Raw genomic sequence first — 20,714 nt, forward strand, 5'->3', positions numbered from 1 at the left:
TTTTAAGGGATTCAGTTTAATGGTAGAGAAATGTCATGTGTAATTCACTTACAAGCATTGTTTTTTGCTACAGTTTTATGTTTTGTTATCGTTTTTGTAGGCTTTGAGGCAACAGCAGAAAAGAAGAAATGGAGTCTCAATGATGGTAAACAAGACTGTTCCTCGTGTTGTTTTGACACCATTAAAGGTGTCCGATGAGCAGTCGGATTCACCTTCAGGTAAATAGCTAAAGAACTGTTTGCAAGATCAGCTCTAGTCACAGAGCCTTCCTCTGAATCAGATGTGTAGCATAAAGAATTTGGAATTGCTGAAATAATATTTCCACTGGGTGGCTTTGTTTAATGTCTTTATTTCCTTACCAAGACTCGTGTCTCAAGGATGGAGATTTTTTCTTTAATAAAGAACTGAAGGCACACAGTAAAATGACAATTGGTAATAGCAGCAGCTTTAAAGGAATGCAAAGTAACATTTTGTTTGGCTCTGGAGCTCTAATGGAGGACCACATGCTGGTATTCAATGCCATAAAAAGAGGCGGGGGGGGAAGGCAAGCTTCTCTGTGAATGTGGATTTCTGTCTCAGTTCTGCATTGCAATACTCAAATCCTTTTGTTAGCTTTTCTTCTTCTTATACCATGCTTATCACTGCAGCATAACCTTGACCTTTATCTCTGGTGGTTAAGTTGCTTCATTTTAAGAGGTTTCTGTGACTATGTTTAACACAAATTGACAATTGTATTTCCAAACATATCTTTTCTTTAAATGTTTCTTCAAAAAGAAATGATCTTTTTTCAGCCTTAGGTTGCTTTACTGCCTCATAACTTAAGGTTAAAATATTTTTAAAAATATCCCCTGGGCATTATAGAACTATGTTATTTTTATTAGATCACTGAACATTTTTATTGACTGCAGTGTTCAGTAAACTTTAGTTTTCAGCACTTAATTGATTTATTGAGCTTTTACTTCCAATTCCTCTGTTGAGGAGGAATTGTATTGTGACCAGAAAAGTATATTGCCTTTCAGCAAGAAGATGTCAATATTTTTTTTTAATCCTATTTTTGTTTTGTTTATGGCGTAGGGGGTGCTGAGGGGATTGTTAGTAAAAGTGCAAAAGCATCATATTTGAGTGATTTTACTTTTTCAAAGGATCAGAATCTAAAAATGGTGAAGCAGATGGTTCTGATAAAGAGATGAAACATGGGCAAAAGTCTCCAACTGGAAAGCAAACAAGCCAGCACTTAAAGAGGTTAAAAAAATCTGGTTTAGGTGAGTAGGAGTAAAATAAATATCTTACTTGTAATATTGCTATTTTTCTAAACTCTGTGTTCTTTTGGAAAGTTTTATTTTTCTGTTTACCTCTCCATTTTTCAAACTCAACAGCTGACCCTTTCTCAAGAAGACATCTTTCTGTCTAAATGAAAAATCCATGATCAATTTTTTTTCATCCTCAGTGGTTGCTTTTTAAAGTTTCACAAACCTAAGCAACCACAGTCAGAAAGGTGATTTAGCAATTAGATTTGGATTGTTATGTAATGACTTTTTGGGGGATGGGGGTGGTGTGTAACAGATATTCTTTCTTCATGGTGAATTTGCTTGCCTAATGTGCATTTATTCCCAGAGATAATAGCATATTTGCTTACATGCTTGCCCAATTACAAGTTAACATTCTCTTTTCTTCATTTGCATTATTGCATGTCATATATATATAGAGAGAGATTTAGATTATAGAGGCATAAAAGTTTTGTTTGGTTCTCCTTCTTTGACTGATTTAGTTCTTCAGTTGGATCTGTAACTATTTTGAAGCTACATCTCTTGAAGTGGTAGATAGAGTTTCTGGTTTTATTTTCTATTGGTTTTTTTAGTGATGTTCATGGATCATGTTCTGTAATTAACAAAGAATTTTCTCTGAAGAGATGCTAAGAGTAAATTCTCAGTCTCCATGTGATAGGCAGATTTTCCTGCTCTGCATGAAATTTAATTCAAAAAGTTCCCTAGGGAGAACAAAATGTAGTGTTCACTAAGACTCTTCTCTCTGCTTAAGTGAAGTCAAATAATGACATAACTGTTTCTTTATCTTTAGAAAGTACTTTTTTCATTCAGCAGAATGCTGAATCATTTAAAGAAGTATTTTGCAATGTGGCCATGTTGGAAAAGATAACAAATGTATCTTTTTGTAGTGGCTAAATCCTGGAAGTTATTTTATGTCTATCTTTGTGGGGATAAGATTGTTCTTCTTTATTAATCATCCAGCCTAGTCCTATTTTTATATATAATGATCCTGTAAAATAGCTCCAAGGCACTTTACTTCCTAAATGCCATAGGAGAGTTGTTAAATGTGCTATTGCCGGTTCCTGGCAGTGTAACCTATAAGCCTTGTAACCTATAAACCATGAAAGTGTACTTTGGTTTCACACATGATCATTCTGCAGATTATCAATCAGTCCCATGTGGATAGCTAGTTCTCTGTGTTGATCCAACATCATTATTCAAAGTAGACAATATTCCATCAGCATTACGGTTTTTGCTGTGTCAAGTTACGTTCAATGTTAGATGATTTCCTGTAATTGTTCTCTACATTTAAGACTGAGATATATAATTTCAAGTACACATTCCTTCCCATCTTCAGTAGTGATATCAACTGTTGGCTGATGATATCAAATTAATTCATTAGGCGTTTTTTGGTGGACTTTGGAAAATAAATCTAGTGTCCTTCTGGGACACCACACATGGAATGCGGGGAACTTTGTATAAAGTTTAAGGGTTTCTGTTCCTGTACCTGCTGAAATGTTTCTCTCATGACACAACATTTCTTGGGATGCTAAAAGTGCAGTTGTAAAGCAGCTTTAAGAAAGGTCCAGGGTCCTGTAGAGTGCACAGTTCAGGTCCAGATATTGTTTGATTGTCTGAAACACTGCTGATCTGCCCAGCATTCACTACATGTCATGTTTGGTAGACTTTCTGAGCTCTGATTAAATATGATTACTTGTTTTCCCTTTTAGTTTACGGATTTTGCCAACTGTGTGATTTCTGTCCTTTTTCTGTTTTCATTTTTGTACCTTGCTGTGGAACCATGGTGCTCCCATCTCCTTATGGTTAATTCTATATGTTGAAGACTAAACTCTTATTTTTCCAAGGCTGCAAGCCTAAGTTTCTTTCTTGTCTTACAGTTTCTATTTCTGATCTGGACAGTGATACCCCTGAACTATATAAGGATTCAAAATGTCTTTCTCTGTGGAAAACAACATAAAAAGCATTGGCACATGTTTTGTCCTAAACTCTTCTCAGAGCTATGATTAGTGATGCACGAGTGTCATACTTCCATGCTGCTCCCAAATCCTTCACTAAATCTTATTACAAACTTGGGACCTGCTACAAAGATACTAAGTTAGCCATAGGAACGGTGAAGGAGAGAAAATTATTCTGAGCAGATTTTGAGGCCTTTTTTTAAGTAGGACTGATGGTGGTGGGCATCTGCAGTTTGCTACTGGCCTAGAAGCAATGCACACATCTCTTCCAGAATCTGATAAACCTCCATAGTATTCTGTAAGTGAAAGCAGGTCAAATAAATCAGAAAATGGAGGTTTGACTCTTTGTCTTGGGCTTTTCATGCTATGAGAATACCTGCCACTGGAGGATGTTGCTGATTTTGCAGTCATTTTTGCAGTATCTTATTTCATTTTGGATTATCTCTGTGTGTTATGCCTTCCCATAGGATATGAAGAGCTAGCTGGGGAAAATGCTACCCTAATTTAGAGTCACTTAGAAGACAGGGATATGTATTTTGTATTGATTAAAGAAGAGAATATACATACAGGCATTAAAATTCAATACATCATACAACTTGTGCTATGCTCAGGGACTGTGTTCTTTTTACATTTATATTTAGTGGATGGAACAGATGGTGAGGATAGTTTATTGTGATGCCTTCATGAAAATGGGCACTTCTTCCATGCAGTCGTCCTGTATAACAGGGCATTCATTTGTTGGTAATGGAGTCTTTGCTGTACTGAAATGGAGTATGTTAGAAATACGTTACCCTGTGCTGGGTGCAAAGTAGTCCTTGTCTCATTCAGTTACTATGGGCTGCTGAAAAATAAAATTTATTTTACGGGAGGCTGTGCCTGAAGTGGAGTTTTCAGAATTTACAAATATTCCTGTAAATTTATGAATTTTCTTGGGTATGTATATTTTGTAGTTACAGACTTTCAGGGAAGAGACGACCATAGGTCCTCTAAGAAATATAAAGCATGATTGCACTCCTTCCATTAATGTTGCTGTTAAGTGGCTCATAGCTTTTGAGATATTCCTAATAATCTGTATGCCCAAATTTTCTCATTTTTGAAACATATTTATTCTTCTTAACATGTCAGTTTTAATTGTTGCTGAGAAATCCTATGTAAATGCCGAATGCTATCATTCCTCATAGCAGTGGAATAATATTCTAATCACTTTTTAAGAGTTTCTTATGGGGTTTGTGTTTTATATAGTTCAGGCCCCACTTACACCATTTCTGAAATATTTAAAAGTGCAACAGACTGAAACCTGAAGAAGTTTCCTGGGAGGGGTTAGAAGCTTTTGAGTTTTTCCAGTCACCTGGACTTTGATATGTCAAGACTTAGAGGAAGAAAAAAGATTGGAGCAGTATATAAATACCTTGAAGCAGATAGCTCTTCAAGAAGCTTTAAAAAGTATCTTCTAAATATTATCCTAGAAATACTAACAAAATCAGACCAGACAGGATCTCCAGAGATTACCTAATTTGTTCATCAAATAGGTCAAAATCAGATATGCATCTGTCATTACCGACAGGCATTTTTCTAACATATTCTTAAAAGATTTTCACTGATGGAGACTAATACCTCCGTATAGATCTAATCCAGCGTCTCCTTGTTCTTGGTGGTTGAAAGCTTTCTTTTCCCAGTATCTTAACAGATACTTCTTACTGTGCAAGAGTTTAAGCTGATAGCCTTTCTGTCCACTGTGTAAAGTAAGAAGACTTTATTCTGTAGTGCTGTGCATGAGCAGTATGTGAATTTTCTCTTTCCCTCTGCTGAGTCTTTATCTTACTCCTAGGTTTGTATCATTCCTTACGTACCCTGTTTACTAATCTCACAATTCCTGCTGCTGCATTCTCTGTGTTGGTCATTTTAGATCATCAGTTCTTAGGAAAATTCTGAAAAATGCTTTTGTTTTTTGTGGTTAATGTTTTCAGACATTAACATATTAAATATTCTCATCTCTTTGATCACTCTATTCACACAGGTGGTTTTAGCAGGTGCGATGGGACAAGTGTAGGCCATAGGGCACTGCTGATGGCAAAAGAGAAGCTATCCATGATTGATTCACATCAGCCTCATCAAGCAGCCTTTTGCTTGAAAATAGATGCTTATATAATTATTGTTGGTGACATGACAGGATTATTTTCTTTGGCTGTTGGGTTGGTCTTGAGCTGGAAGTAAGAATATGTCAGCTATGATGTTACTGGAACGTAAGAGGTCAAGAGACAAATACATTTTGTCTGTTGGATATAAAATAAAAATATTTTATATTCAAGAGACAAATATAAAATACTTTTTATTATTATACAAATATAAAATCTGTTAAGATACCTAGAAAAGGCTATGTTACTCTTCTCAGAGAACCATTTCTCTAGAGCTTACTGTATTATAAAATAAAAGCTAAAAACTTAAAAAGAAGACTTGTTCCTACTCTCTTCCTTTATTTATGTTTAAAGTTATTTCTGTTTATTTACTCCAGGACATTTGAAATGGACCAAAGCTGAGGATATTGACATAGAAACACCGGGATCTATTCTAGTGAACACTAACCTGAGGGCTTTAATAAATAAACACACCTTTGCTTCTTTACCTCAGCATTTCCAACAATACCTCCTGCTTTTGCTCCCAGAAGTAGACAGGCAGGTAAGTAGCATCATACAATATATTTCTATTTTTAATGAGAGTTTTTTACAGTGTGTTTGCATAGGCTGATTTGACTGACTAGGAATTGTTCCAGGAAAGAATTAGAAAATCTCTGTACTTTCTTAGGTAAAACTGTTAGATGTAGAATGACTGTAAAGTTTATCTATGAAAACCAACTCCTGCTTCTTTGCTTCTTCAAAACTCTGCAGCTCCCTGATTTGCCTGAGTGGAAACTGGGCAGCAAATCTTTCAAACTTGCCAAGTCACTTAATTAGCTTTTTTACCTGAAAAGAAGTGTTGAAGATAAACCTCTCATTCTTAAAGCTTTCTTTATTTTGAGCCTCTTTTCACCTGTGACCTTCCTTGGTGCCCCGCCAGCAATGTCCACGTCAATATTTTAGTTCTGTTTGTTCTCCTGCTCTTCACCTTTTACACAAGCCAGTGCATGCTCTCTCAGCTCCAGTGCAATGAATCCACTCATTCACACCTTTTATAATGAATGTCTTCTCCAGAGCTTATGGCTGTGTGCTCAGGTCTGTTGAGGAGAATGATTTGGAGAGTAACAGGCTGGAAATAAAATTTCAGTTTCATAATATTTCCTACAATACCTGGTCCTTCCTGCATTTGTTGGTCAGATTGCAGGGTTTATTAGAGCAAGAAAAAAAAGTCTGTCCAGCATGTCTAGTAGTTAAAATAGAAAAGAGATTTCATTTACTCACTTGCCTCACTTAGGGATTCAAACAGTCTTACCAGTTTCAATGGGGAATACTCATGCACTTAATTCAGACTCATTAACTTACCCAAATAGGGCATCATATTTTTTTCAGATAGTCCCTCTTTTATATAGTAACTAGAGAATGCAGATCACTTAAATGAGTAATTAAAACCTGCATCTTAAATCAGTATTTCATTTCAGTATTGAAGGTTTTATTTCTCAAACTGTTAGTAGTTAATCTACTGCTAAAGCAGGCAGAAGTGCAATATGACACAAAAAGAGAAAGAAAAATTGTATTGATGTACGTTTACTCAGCCTCTTATCAAATTAGATACTGTATGTTGTGGACCATAATTCTGGATTTAATAACAAAATGCTTGTGAAAGAACATCAGAAAAAGGTCCATAGGAGAAACAATATAAATGTATTTATTCTCAAGCTCCCACAATGCAGTCAAAATCAATATTGACAAGTTTTCTTAAAACTTTTTTCTCTGCTGTCAAACAGATTTTAACTTAGTGCTCAGCAAATATTTTTCTCATAGTTTTGATTTTTTGTTCTCTTTCTAGTTAATTCATCAGAAAAGATTAAAAAAATATGCTAGCTAAAATCATGTTTTCTCTCCAACAATCAAAGTTCATAAATTACATTTTAAGTATGGGGTCTTTATTTATAAGTTTTTTCCCTTTAAAATTTCTTTTTTAAAATAGAGTATCTACAACTGACAGGACACTTACCTTCTTATCAGTCTTCTTACAGCAGAGCTTTTTGGCAAGAAATTCAAGAGAATATTTGTTGAATTTAAACATGCCTCACTAGTTAAAAGCAGTGCATTTTTTTAACTTTAATTTCTAAGAGCATTCATGTAATGCATATAATATGTTATTTCAGAGGCCCAATGCTACATAATTGGTCACTGTTACTTCACAAGCAAATGTTGTGATGAGACATTTTCAGGTGTTCTCTCTGTCATCTCCATGCAACATTTTGTGGGTTTGTGTAGCATGCCAGATTTTCACCTGTATTTGGAAGGCAGGAGTCATCAGTCGTCTCTGGAAGTTTAATGGAAATGTTTGGCCTCTAAGTGTGAAAGTTTGAAAATTGTTTTCAGATGGAGAGTGGTGTAGCCCTGAACCCTCACTTTGCAGAAGGCTTAGCAGGGCAAGAAAGGCATCTCTTTTCTTGATATCCTCGGCTATGCCTGAAGTGTGGCATCCCAGATACAGACTGATGAAAGCAATTGAACTGATGTTCTTTTCCTTCCTGTGGCAAGTGGAAATTGCCGGTGTAGTGCTCAAGGATCAAATAAAAGGAAAGAGAATTTTAGCCAGGGACCTCTGGTGGGAGTCTCTGCTGTTGGTCATTCTGACTGAACAAGGCAAGGGTATTCAGTTTTCCTCTTTTATTTCTACTTTCTGAATCAAATGGGGCATCAGGCAAGCAAAAATGGTGCAACACTATTCTTTGAGTTAGCTGCACATCTCTGGGGTTTCAGTTTTATTGTTTTATATTGTTCTTTCCTTGATTCGTCTGAAAATTCTTATTTCTGCTCTTCTGGCTCAGAAGTGTTTCCTCTCTGTATGCTGCTCTGCAGTTGGCTGCTGTTGTCTTCCCCAGAGAAAGCTGCATTTCTGTGTTGCCATGTGGATATAGTATGTGAAGTACTATAATAAATGGCACTATAAAAATGTAATAGAGTTATGCTATTTGTGTATATATAGTGATCTGTGAAATAAATTACTAATGAAGTGCAGTCTCATTTAGGCTTTATTACTGCTCCACATAGAAAAACCCCATGATGAATGATTCTTTGTCATTTCTGTCATAAACACCATTTTTCTGGGTGGTATAACTCCTCCTCCTTAAATCGCACTCAGCCAAAACTTGTCATGCATGTGTCAGTTTGAATAAGCATTTTTAGAAACCATTAGTTAAGGGAGCTGAGGTTTTCTGGTTTTTTGTGTGCAAGTGTTTATTATAAATGAATGACTTATGTCTCAACCTTGGCTAGTCTAATGCATTCAAGAAAGGTTCAGGGACAAGTTGGGATGTGTTTTCTGTTCTTTCTTTTGTTTTCAAGTTTTGTGGTTGCTATCAGGGAGCTATTGGAGCCCTTGGAACAGAAAGCCTTAGGAAAGATGTCCCAGAATGGAAGAAGTTGAGAACCCTTCTGATGTTCATGCTCTCATTTCTCCTACTCCAGCTAGATTTTTGACTAAGTGGAAGATTGTTTTTTTTTTCCCTTGGGGAAAGATAAACTGTATCATGATTTATAATTATAATTTAAATTTATTTCAGCCTGCATTTTAATTTAAATTTTATTTCAGTAGCAATGAGGCCTTGTGTAATTTTCTGTATTCAAAAAGCCTATAAAAAAAAATTGGAGCAAGTTGACAGTTATGGTGGATGCATTTTATCAAGGATTTTATTGGTTTTGATTTGGGTTAAGAGGGAATAAGTGTGTAGACATTGTTCAAATCATAGAAACATAGAATATCCTGAGTTGAAAGGGACCCATGAGGACCATCCAGTCAAGCTTCTCACCCTGCACAGGACAGCCCAAAGAATCACACCATGTGAATTGTCCAAACACTTCTTGAACTCTGTCAGTCTTGGTGCTGTGAGCACAGTCCTGGGGAGCCTGTTCCATGAGCCTGTTCCAGTGCCCAGCCACCCTCTGGGTGAAGAACCTTTTTCGAATGTCCAGCCTAGACTTCCCCTGACACGACTTCAGGCCATTCCCTCGGGTCTTGTCACTGGACACCACAGAGAAGAGATCAGAGCCTGAGAATCAGCCATGTCCCAGACTTGTCTCTTTAGCAGACTGCTCCAAAATCTTGCATCACCAGATACCAGGAACCTCATGACTGAAATTTGAACATCCAGATTTTCAGCTCTTCATTAATCTGTATGGATTTAAAGACTCAAAATCCTTGAAGCTCAGCTGATACAGAAACCTGTTGGGTGACTCCCTGGGAGACCTATAGGACTGAGCTGTAAATACAGAAAACATGCAGGTATAGAAATTATATGGAAACAAAGGTCTCTGCACAAGAAATTTCAGTTATCGCAAATTCCAGCAGAGTATTTTGCTTTACCGCTCTAATTAGAACATTCTACAGCTAAAGAACAATGGATTTTTCATCAAATACCTACTTTTGCCATTAATATATCTAGCTGATAATTACATGTAACAGCAGCCTTCTTGACCACCTCTCAGCAAACTCCTTCAAAGCAGGAAGTTTCTCTCCGTATCTAGATTGCTGCATGGCATCAGTGAGTCTTTAAATATTAATTGAACAATGTATATTGCGCAAGGATGAGTAACAGGTCTGTACAACAGACAAAATGAATGGCAATTGGCAATGTGTTGTCTACACCAGCTTTCCTTGTTGGTGCAGCTGGGAAGACAAATTCTTGCTCTTAGCACTGGGGTATGGGCAAAAAGAAGGGAAACACACCTACTTAGCTTGCAAGACAAGAAATGTAACATTATCTGAAAAGTAGCAGAAAGCTGAAGTGATTTTACTAATCCTTAGGCAGCTAAACAAAATGTTCTTTTCTGAATGCTCTGAAAAAAGTGTGTCCTTCCAAATTCTGACTGCTTAACATCTTTCTGATCTTTGAGAATTTAACTCTGTCTTTTATTTTCTCTTCTGGTAATTCTCTTCTCTTCTTGGGCTCTTTTGAGTCATTTGTGATTTGCACCTGCCCCGCCCTTTCACATAGGATTTGAATTCCTACAAAAATACTTCAAAGCCACCTCAGATGTGTGTTTTAGGTAGCACCACCATTTTATCAGACAAATTCTATTCATGAAGAACATTTTAAAAGTTATATCTTGTCTCAGCTTTACTTGTTTAATGAAGGAAATCTAGCAATTAACTAACTTTTAGTTACGGTTTATAAGTAGTCAAGTCAGTTATTTAAATTAAAAACTTGAGTATTCTTGAAGAATTACTTAAGTCATGTAGTGTTGCAGAAGGGCCTGTGAATATTTCAGGTCTGTAGCAGACCTACAGTCTACTAAAAAGAAAATCATGATGTACAAATCAAAAGATTCTAAAATGCATCTTATTCTTTTTCTTTTGATTTTTAAATCAGAAAAACCTGAAATAATTACTGTCTCTTGGGTCAGTGCTAGTATTGCTATACATTCACATCACAGCATCCTTTTAAGGCCTGTGCAGGTTCTGTGTTTCTGTCTTGGCCTGTTCATTTTAGGTTGGTGCAGTTTGAATCTGTCACCCTGTAAAGATTCCTTCTCACCTCACATTGAGAAAAGGTACAAGGTGATGTCAGTTAGTGATCTACTCTGTTCTGTTTAAAATAATAAGAAGTAATTTTGAGGAAGGTTATCTACAGAATTCCAATTCAAACCTCTTTGTTTCCATGCAGTATGAATCAGCTTAATATCTGTTCCTACAATTTGAGCAATGATAGCAAAAAGTAACCATTGTTTTTGATGTGCACAAATTACTCCTACTCCAAAGCACATCAGTTAGAATTCTGTGGTGGAGAGTGGGTAATGAATAATACAAAATATTCTTTTACTTGTAAAAGACAAGAAGAGAAGTCTGGTATCTGACATTGTGAACACTTAGTGTTTAGTATGTATCTTACTGTATATTGGTTTTTATTAGAAGAGAGTAAGTGAAGCTTGATTTTCACAGTTTCTTTCTTGTAGCAATGTGACCATCTCCTTGCTTGTTTTATTAACTTCATCAGTGCTTGAGGATTATGTTTGCCATTGCATTTTTGCAGAATTGCCTTTATAAAAAGACCAACTGCAGAAATTAGTGCTGTGTGTATTATTTGCTTCCAGGTTTATTTTATGTTTCTCTGCATGGAATTATTGTGTAATGGTAGTTAAATTGTTACCTTATCTTACTTAGCTGCCTTTTTGCTGATATTACGACATTATAGTTGTGTCCTTTTCCATTCTCTATCATCAGTAGGTTTCAAATATTTATTATTATGTTCCTGTAAATGTTTTACACTGAAATAGTTTTAGGGTTATGACAAAAGCATTTAGTTCAGAGGAGAACATTTGCAATTAAGGTTAAATGTAACATATGTCATCTGCACCTAAGCAGATTTAAAAAGCTGTTAAATTGGCACCCCTGTGTGTGCAGTAATTGAAGGTCATTTTATGTCACATTTCTCCCTTTAGCTGACATTTTTTCTTCCATTTTACTGGTTGATGTGGACAGCATGGTGTCATTGTAATGTGCTTTATTTGTACAGCTTTATTAAGGTAGTTTTAATGCAGGTATCTTACAGACTAGATGTATGAAGAAAATCCAAAGATTTACACTGCCTTTTCTCTAAGATTCTGGGTCTGATTCCTGAGCTGAGCTAGCCAGGGGTTTTCAGACAGGGGACTACCCCCAGCTGGCCTTCTGTCCTTATGCAGGAAGTTAATATGTATTTTACCTAACACACCTGTATGGATCATGTATGTGTGTATTTCACGGTCATGTATTAACAACAAACATCAGTTTCACTTTACGTGAATTGAAAGCTGAAGCACTTTACTTCAAAATCCCAGTTGTCTTTAGCTACAAGAAAGCTACTCTTTCAGCTTCCCTAGGCAGTCCAGAAAGGCTCACTGCAATTGCATTGCAATCTGGCTGCTCTGATTGATGTGGTAATGGAATTCTTGTTTGCTTGTTTGCAGTAATCCCTAGAGGTCCTCCTCAGTATCAGTAGGTCTACATATGTGAATAGGAAGCTTTACATTTTTGATTAAGTGTCATGGTTTTACATTTCTGCAAGCTTGGTCACTGGATTTCAGAAGTGTGAATCAGTGTTTTCCACCCTGCCACATCCATGTTGTGGAAGTTTGGGTTTTTTTTATTTCTAAAGCCTAGTTACAAGCTCTTGTCACACTTAAAACATGTCTCACCTTTAAAAACACGTTTTGCAGAGGTGTTAGCAGAACTATTGCATTTGCTTTTGTCTGTAGCAAGGCTAAACTCAGTTGGAACATCTCGTAGGACACAGCAATGATACTGTGCCCCTTGAAAGCTAAAAAATACAAGATTCACAGCTGTCTCTGCACATCCTTTTCCATAAGTCCTTCTGATGTGCGAGGGGCCCTTCACTCAAGGTTGTTCTTCTTATGCAGACTAGTGAAGCTTTTGTTCCCCTCTTGTTCCCTTCAAGTAAGTTTTTTAAAGTACAGTGCACAGCTGTTAGTGCTTAAAAAAAAAGGACTTTGTATGCAATACAAGTTCCATTTACATTTGACAGAATTATTAGTACTTTAAAAAGAGAACTGGTAAAGCACCTCCCTTCCAGTGGGAAAGTAAGTGCCTCACATAAGTGCCTTTTTAAAAGACTGTGCTAGGAGCTGTGTTAGGAGAGTATAACTAATGTGTGGACATAAGTGGTAATGTATATGGGCACAAGAGACTGATGTGCTCCAAGTTACGGAGCTGTTAGGGATGCACTGCAGTACTGCAGTGTGTAGTGCTCCAACTGCGCCTCCCTTGCAAAGTGCTAATAATTAAGTGACATGAGTCAGTCTGCAGTGCCTCCAGTGTTGCCACTGTAGGGCTGCACTGGAATTAGATGGAGAGCAGAACATTCCTTATCATTCTGAATCTGAAGACAGACGAGGGCTTGAAACAGGATGTTGGATGCAGGTGCGGCAAAAGGAAGAGCAAACAGAAGTGATCCATCCACGCTTCTGCAGCACTCTTCCCCTCTTCACCCTTACTCCCACCCTCCCTCTGCTTCTTTCCTCACCTTTCCCTCCCCTCACCCTTTTCCAATAGATTTGTTTGGCTTAAATACAAAAGGGGAAAAAAAGAAATTGAGATTTGCTTCCTAATTATTTCAGAACATTACTGTTCTTTGAATTATTTAATCTCAGATTTCATTTAGTTTGTTCTCTCTTTTGTTAAGGATGTGCAGCCATTTTTTTGCATAGAAAGGAAGTTTACTAATGCCTAGAGGAAAGGGATTAGATGCAGGATTTTCATTTTTGACAGTCATCAAAAATGACTGACTAATTTTAGATGCTTGCATGTAATTTCCCCTCACCTTCTGCTTCTTGGGCTCAAAGGTATATGTCTATAATTTTATTACTAAAAGCTTAAGTGAAGAGACCCTGGTTGTTTATATGCATTTTTCCTGCACTCTACAAAATATGAGCATTCTTGGATAATTTAATAATGTTTAACTTTCTCAGACTCTCCAGTCAATTTTCCTTAAACAAGTTCCATACATGCTTGCCTTGATCACAATCCATATATGCCTTTGTGCCTATTTTTCCCCCAGGCTTGTGTGCCTTTCCTAGTACCTTTACTAATACTTGCTTTTTCATGTATGTTCTGACATGCTTGGGTTCACTAATTACATGAACTATATCTTAGAAAAAAGAGGTTTTAATTGCTAGTTCTAGAATTTGAATGCAGTTAGACATTTGCTGCATGTTCTAGGGTGTTGGGTTTTTTTTGTATTTCACATGGGTTTTGTTTCATTTTAAAGCATGCTTTATCTTTTCATTTTGTCAGATTTATTACTCGCCTAAAATTCTTCATCTAATTTCTTGCATCTGAGCTCAAACAGATTGGATTCTATTGTCTTTTTTGACACTACAGTGTATTGGAATGAATATAGCTATCCCACTTGTCTTCTTGATTTAGACAAGGTCTAAATTAACAAGTCACATTTCATTTTGAAAACATATGTTTACAATTCTTCAGTCTTACATGGCATATTTCCCACTTTAGTGAAGATGGAAAAGGTCTTTGTTTCTTTCTCAAAAAGATGTTTCTTGCTTTTCTCCTCATATCTGAAGCAATTATTCCTATAGACGTACATATTTTCTTTTTCATCCTTTGATGTTTTACTTCTAGGTTTAAACTGGTTATTTTTTATAGGACTAAAGTAATACTCAGAATCACTTTCACCATCTGTCTTCAAAATCTGTCTTTTCATTTTGTATTTGGAGGCAGACTGTTCACGTTATGTCAGTGATCAGGTGGGAATGACAGAGAATTTTTCTTATAAGGATTGATAACTTCATAATCAGAACTAAAGAAAGTTAGCTGTATTCTGGGTGATGTTACCCTTTACTGTGAAAAGGTGAGATCCATGGAAGAGAGCTTCTACAGAGTGAACATGAATACCCAAGGTGGTGTACATTAGAATTGCTGAGAGAGCCATAGGGTGAGTTGCTACCAATCCATGTCACCTACCCAGACCTGAAGTTGTGGTGGCTGACTTTGTTCTTTCAGCAGCTCTTGAGTCAGACCACGTATTTCTGTCTGCTACTTAATGTATGTACATAGTGTTGGATGCATCTCTTACCATTCACGTATTATGACTCATAATCTCTTACCATTCACGTATTATAACTCAGTGTTACTGTAGATTTTTTGTGGTCACAACAGCAAAAAGGTCCTGGTAATTGCATCTCATTAGAAGTATTTTTCTTATATTCCTGCTTATATACTTCTTACTCAGAAACTCCTCCACTGTTGGCTTTAAATGCATGGTAGCTGGTTTAAGAAAGGATAGATTTTTCATCAGCCATGGCACTGTGTAAACGTGTGCATTTTTCTGTTTGAGATGAGCCTCTGAGTGTTCCTTACCTTCAGGCAAAGAAGCAGTTGCTGTCCTATTGTGTCTGTGGGTTTTTGCAATTTTTAAAATGTTGAATTTAAATGTTAAATTTTAAATGTTAAAATTTTAACATTTTTTTAAAATGTTCTGCTTCTTCAGCTGTATTACTTTTTCCACATTGCTAACATCTGTGTCCTCAAGACCTGAAATCATAAATGTTTTTTACTAAACTTGGTAATTTCCACCTCCTTAACTATTCACTCCCCTCCTTTTTTTGCTTCTCTCCAGTATTACACCATGACTTTCTCTGCATGTTTCTCTTTCCCTTTTTTTTGTAACAGAACTGTTGACAAGCTTTTGCCTCTCTTGAAATAGAAGACAGGCAGAGAAGTAAAGGGAAGTGGTTGTTGCCCTCAAGGGGATGAGCATGTGTGTGGACCTCTTCTATAGAGTGGATTACAGACTGGTTCAGATTTTAGGGGTAGGGGTCAGAGAAGAGGCAATGGCATGAATGCCATTGTGATGTGAATTTAACAGACCATCCCATCTAACTCAGCACCCTTAAGGCCACACCTAGAGTGCCTTGTCCAGTTCTAGGACTTTGCCTAGATAGGAGTAGGGCCCAGGGAGTTTTACCAATGTGTATAAAAGGATGTGGCACTACCAGAGGTAGTAGGTACAAACCAAAAGCCAGGAGCTTTCATACAGACATCAAGTAAAACCTTTTCTAGTGAGGGCACAGGCTGTCTAGAAACGTTGTGAGTTCTCCATCCTTGGACATATTAAAAACTAATTGACTTTTATTTCCATCTGAAGTGTGCTATTATAGTTCAGTAACACAAACATGTTAGTACTTTCTGTGTGGTTCTCTCAGGTCTGGGAGATGAATGAAGGGCTTGTACCTTAACTTGATAGGTCATCTGTCACATGTACAGGTATTTCCTGTGGATGGGGTTTTGTGCAACCTGGCCTAGTGGAAGGTGTCTCAGGCCATGGCAGCGGTTTGGAGCTAGATGATCACTCAAGGTCCCTTCCAGCCTTTTTGATTTAGTGTAGGAAAGCATACACCATTTTGTACTGGAAATTACATGGGTTGTTCCATTTCTCGTTTCTAAATCAAATTTGGAAAGAAAATATGGTCATGATTATGGACAGCTCAGCAGAAGCATCTGTTCAGTCAGCCTTTAAGCACCAACCACACCAGGGAGGCTGCTCTAAACAAAATATCCTTTTCATTAAATAAATACTATTAAGTCATCATCTTCAATATGAAGCGTGGCCAGTTCAGTTCAGAAGCTGTAGAAATAACCCAGAGGAGGGCACTAAAATTTGCACAAGCCATAAAAAAGTCTGAAGAAAAATAACTGGACTTGAGCTTTTTAATCTACCAGTACAAAATTAAAAGTGAAGAGCATCAAATCTAATACAATCAACTACTGTATTTCATACAATAGACAACTAACCCACGGAAGTTTTTTGTATACTAAAAGTTAATATTGATTGCTTACACAGTTATTCAACTGATATAAATAGAAGATGGTGGATGCATACACATAATTATTGGCCACAGTTCTATCAAATAGACTGAAATATTTATGGACATTAAAATTTCCTTTTTCAGTCTTATGCCAGCTAAACTAAATAGAAATAGAAAACTTTTATTTGACAGCTTTCCTAGTAATTGGCTATTATGTGGTGTTTCACACACGTTATCTACATGATCTGTTCCTTGCAATTATCAAGGGTTAGTTCAACCTCTGCTTTGATCTGATATTGTTACCATATGGTACCACTCAGATATGACTAAATGCTGAAAAATACAGCATCTTCACTTAGCATTGAGTTGTGTTGCAGAAACACTACCATCAGAAATGCAGTCATTGTTTAACAGAACTTACAGATTTTTTGTGACAACTACAGCTGCTTTTCCTTTTGACCCAAGTGCATTCACACTCATTCTCTATTATAGACTTGCCAACTCTTAGAGCATCCTTTTAGTTTGGTCCCATTTATCACAATCTCTTTTGAATAGTAATTGTGTAAGTGGAAAAATGACTTTTAGATAGGGAATGGCATACTTGAGCAGTCAGCAGTATTCTATAGGAAATGGAGAAACTTACTCAATTATTTTCATACTAGAAATAGATGCAAGTTCACTTAAAAGTATTTTGCAGATGGATAGAAGTTAAGTTTATAATTGCCATCTATTATTTAACAAGGAGAGCTCTAGCTGTGGATAACTCCTTGACATAATTGGTTCCCAGGTCATTAGCCAAAGTAGTGAACAGGATAATGATTGTTTTGCATTAATGTAGAGAATTTAGGCTTTTATAAGTGCAAGTAGATCTTGTTAGTTTCTGAAGAATGTGTCAGTCAGAACATGAACAGTCCAGAGACTAACAGGAGCACATCTAAATTCTGTTTATCTTTTTAGTACCTTGTACTAAAATATCAGTATGGACAAAGTATATGGCCTTATAATACTAGTCTCTGCAGCCATTCAGTATTTCCCAGTGAGAATTTCTGTCTCTTGGGTTTAATGAGAAATCTCTTCCACAGGGTTGCCACACTTGGCCTCAAGGCAGAAAATATCTACCTTGACTTTTAACATGGCTCAAGCTATCAACTGCTAGTATAAAAGTTATTTGTGAATCAGGATCCGTCCAGGCATCATGAAGCATAACTGGTAGCAGATACAATGAGTTTGTGTTTGAGAATGTTGGTTCCAGAAACTGAGTGTAATCTAAAGTTTTAATTTGATGCAGGCAAGCTAAGCCATTATCTTATGAAATCACAGTGTTTCTGAAGGTCACTGTGTCCAGATGAGGGGCTCTTTCAGATACGAATCACAAGCTGTGGTCAGTTACATTAGACTGCACAGAGTGACTCCAATGGAAGGGCATTAAGAGGTTAGAAGCCTGGAAGCCAGAATGCAAGGACTGACTCTTTAAGTAACTTTCTTTGAAACTGGAGGTTGGCAATTGGTCAGAAGTTAAATATGTGCAAGAGCACTTTTAGTTTTCTTTTTAATGATGTTGTAATAGATGGCAATTTGTTATACCATCTTGATGTTGAAAACATGGCAAAAAAGGAAAATTTATCTTGTCTTCTCTACACTAAGGCAAAATCAACAATGTCTGCTTTTCTTTATATTGGCTAAAACATTTTTTGGCTGTTCAGTGGTGGAGAATTCACAGCCTCTCCCAAAGAAATCTAGTGCTTCATTGTTTTCACTGATAGAAAGCTTTTTCCTCGGGGGTCTGATCTGAATCTCTCTTGCTGCAACTCTGATGGTTACTCTTTGTTCTTTTTGGCATCTACATGTAGAGTGTCAAGGTTGCTGTGTCTCTGTTTCTTTTTCTTGAGAAACAGACCATAATAATGCAGTCTTTGTAGATCCAGGACCTTAAGTCTGTTCTTAGCTTCATTTATCTCCTTTGCATTTTTTATGGGTTCTGAGTTGTATCAGTCAGAATTGAATGTATTATTCCAACTCAACTGGTAAGTAACACCAAGGAGAGCAAAACTCATTTCTCTGCTTTTACACAGTACTCCTGTTTGTAACTTAGTGTTGTGCTCACCTTCTTTGCAATTGCAAGATTGGCTTATATTCAGTTTGTGAACAGTCCATCAATACAGGTACTTTTATATAGAACCATTGCATAGCCACTTTGTTTCCTCATTTTGCATTTCTCTAGCTCTGTATTATACAAGAGTGTCAAACTTTGCATTTACCACTATTGCAATGCCCTGCTTATCCCTGTTGTTTCCAAAGTAATTCACAAAACCATCAAGAGGATTCTGATGCTCTCTGTACATGCTCTCTGACTGATAGTATTTTCAAATTACTTCCATCTTTTTATCATGCTTCTAAATACACAGACTCCCAGTTAATAATAAATAAGCAATAGTTCCCTAAGTACAGAGTTCCGAGTAGCTCTTTTGTGACCTAATTACAATTTATATATCCTGGCTTTGCTTAAGAAAATGTTAAGCAACACTGTTACAATCGAGATACACAACTTGTGCTGATTCTCTTCTATCACAAGGTCTTTTATGCTGTCAGAGAGAAAATAGATTGATCTGATGTAACCTACTCTGACAAATCTGTGTTGGCTGTTGCTCAAATCCTGGTTAATTTTCAGGCACTTCTATATGGTGTGCTACCTTACATGGGTTAGTGGTGGCCTTGGCAGTGCTGGGTTAGTGGTTGGACTAGATGGTGTTAAAGGTCTTTTCCAACCTGAATGATCCAATGATTCTATCTTGTGCTTTAAGCATTGCACATATTTTCTGGAGCATGAAGACAGGGGGAAGAAGCAAGGTATTTAAGCATGGGTTTCTTGGGTCAACTGAGAGGCGAGCACCTAACTTCTTCAAAATACTAAAGGTCCCATGTAGATTCTGGGTTGTGTCTGGTCAGAATGTGCCCATATCAGTGTCTAAGGACAGCCTAGAGTATCACAAAAAAGAACGGGTTGTCTGTGCATAGACCATGGAATTCTGAAGCTGGCTAAATCTGTAAGTCCTTAGCTCTTCCTATTCCCTTCTGTAGACACAGGTGATATATATGTGCTATATATGTATAACTGCCATGTATAATTTGCATTTGTACTTAGCATTTATTCGAAATCCATCTTTTAACAGTTCTGAAATAGATTCGTATCTGGGCATTTAACAAGATAGAGTATCAAGCTCAGATGGCTTGAATGCACTTAAGTAATATTTGTTGAGCTCCTTGCCTGTTCAAGGTCAGTTCTGACCCTTTGCCTTTTGTTGCTGGTATTAATTGTATTAAGCACCTCAACCCAGTAGATTTCTGGTGAAAATTCGTGCAAAAAAAAAGGAAGTTTTAATATTAACTTTATATTCCTCTAGTTTTCCCCCGGTGTTGCACAGTGGACTTTTTCTTTCATCATCTTCTTGCTTTTAAAGTACTTACCAAATTATTTCTTCTGGAGTTTGATGTGTCCCCTTCCAACTGTGTCTAATTTTGGCCCATTATATTATGTTCTGCTGTGGTATTCTTGCTTAGTAAGTTGACCTCGTTTCCGTTCCCTACATGCTGTGAGAGCAACAGTGAGATCCTAACAAAGACAATGTGGTCTTATTGTACAATCTCCATTACTCCTTTGCAGGAGGCTTTGCACTCCATGTGGTCAGCATTGTTTATTTAAAGAACTGTGACAGTTTTTTTAACTCCTTTTTCACTAGCACTGTGTTCTTCAAGATTCTTCCAACTAATTCTGCATTTATGAAAGTATGCCTAGTTAAATAACACTTTTAAAATTCTTTTGTCTCTCTTTTCTTCTTTTTTCACAAACAAGCATAATCTTTTATATTACTATCAGTCATGAATTATCAGATCATCCTTTTGCAAGTTAAGTCAAAAATGTCGATTGTCAGCCAAATCTTCCAAGTCCTCCTACGTACCATTTGCAGTTCTTGCATTAGTGTTCAACCATTAAAGACTGAAATAAATGTACCACTTCCATCACATTATCC

General features: G+C 36.7%; 1 protein-coding gene across 2 annotated transcripts in view; it reads left to right on the forward strand.

The window, feature by feature from the left end:
- ASXL3 (ASXL transcriptional regulator 3) overlaps positions 1–20,714 on the forward strand; it is a 125,867-nt gene that overhangs the window by 79,436 nt on the left and 25,717 nt on the right. For both annotated transcript variants that reach the window (XM_015618583.2, XM_015618585.2), the window contains 3 exons: positions 101–218; positions 1,143–1,262; positions 5,754–5,917. In XM_015618583.2, coding sequence (XP_015474069.1) covers positions 101–218; positions 1,143–1,262; positions 5,754–5,917 — 402 coding nt within the window. The remainder of the gene's footprint in view (positions 1–100; positions 219–1,142; positions 1,263–5,753; positions 5,918–20,714) is intronic.

The sequence above is a fragment of the Parus major genome, chromosome 2 (assembly GCF_001522545.3).
Source record: "Parus major isolate Abel chromosome 2, Parus_major1.1, whole genome shotgun sequence".
Taxonomy (NCBI): domain Eukaryota; kingdom Metazoa; phylum Chordata; class Aves; order Passeriformes; family Paridae; genus Parus; species Parus major.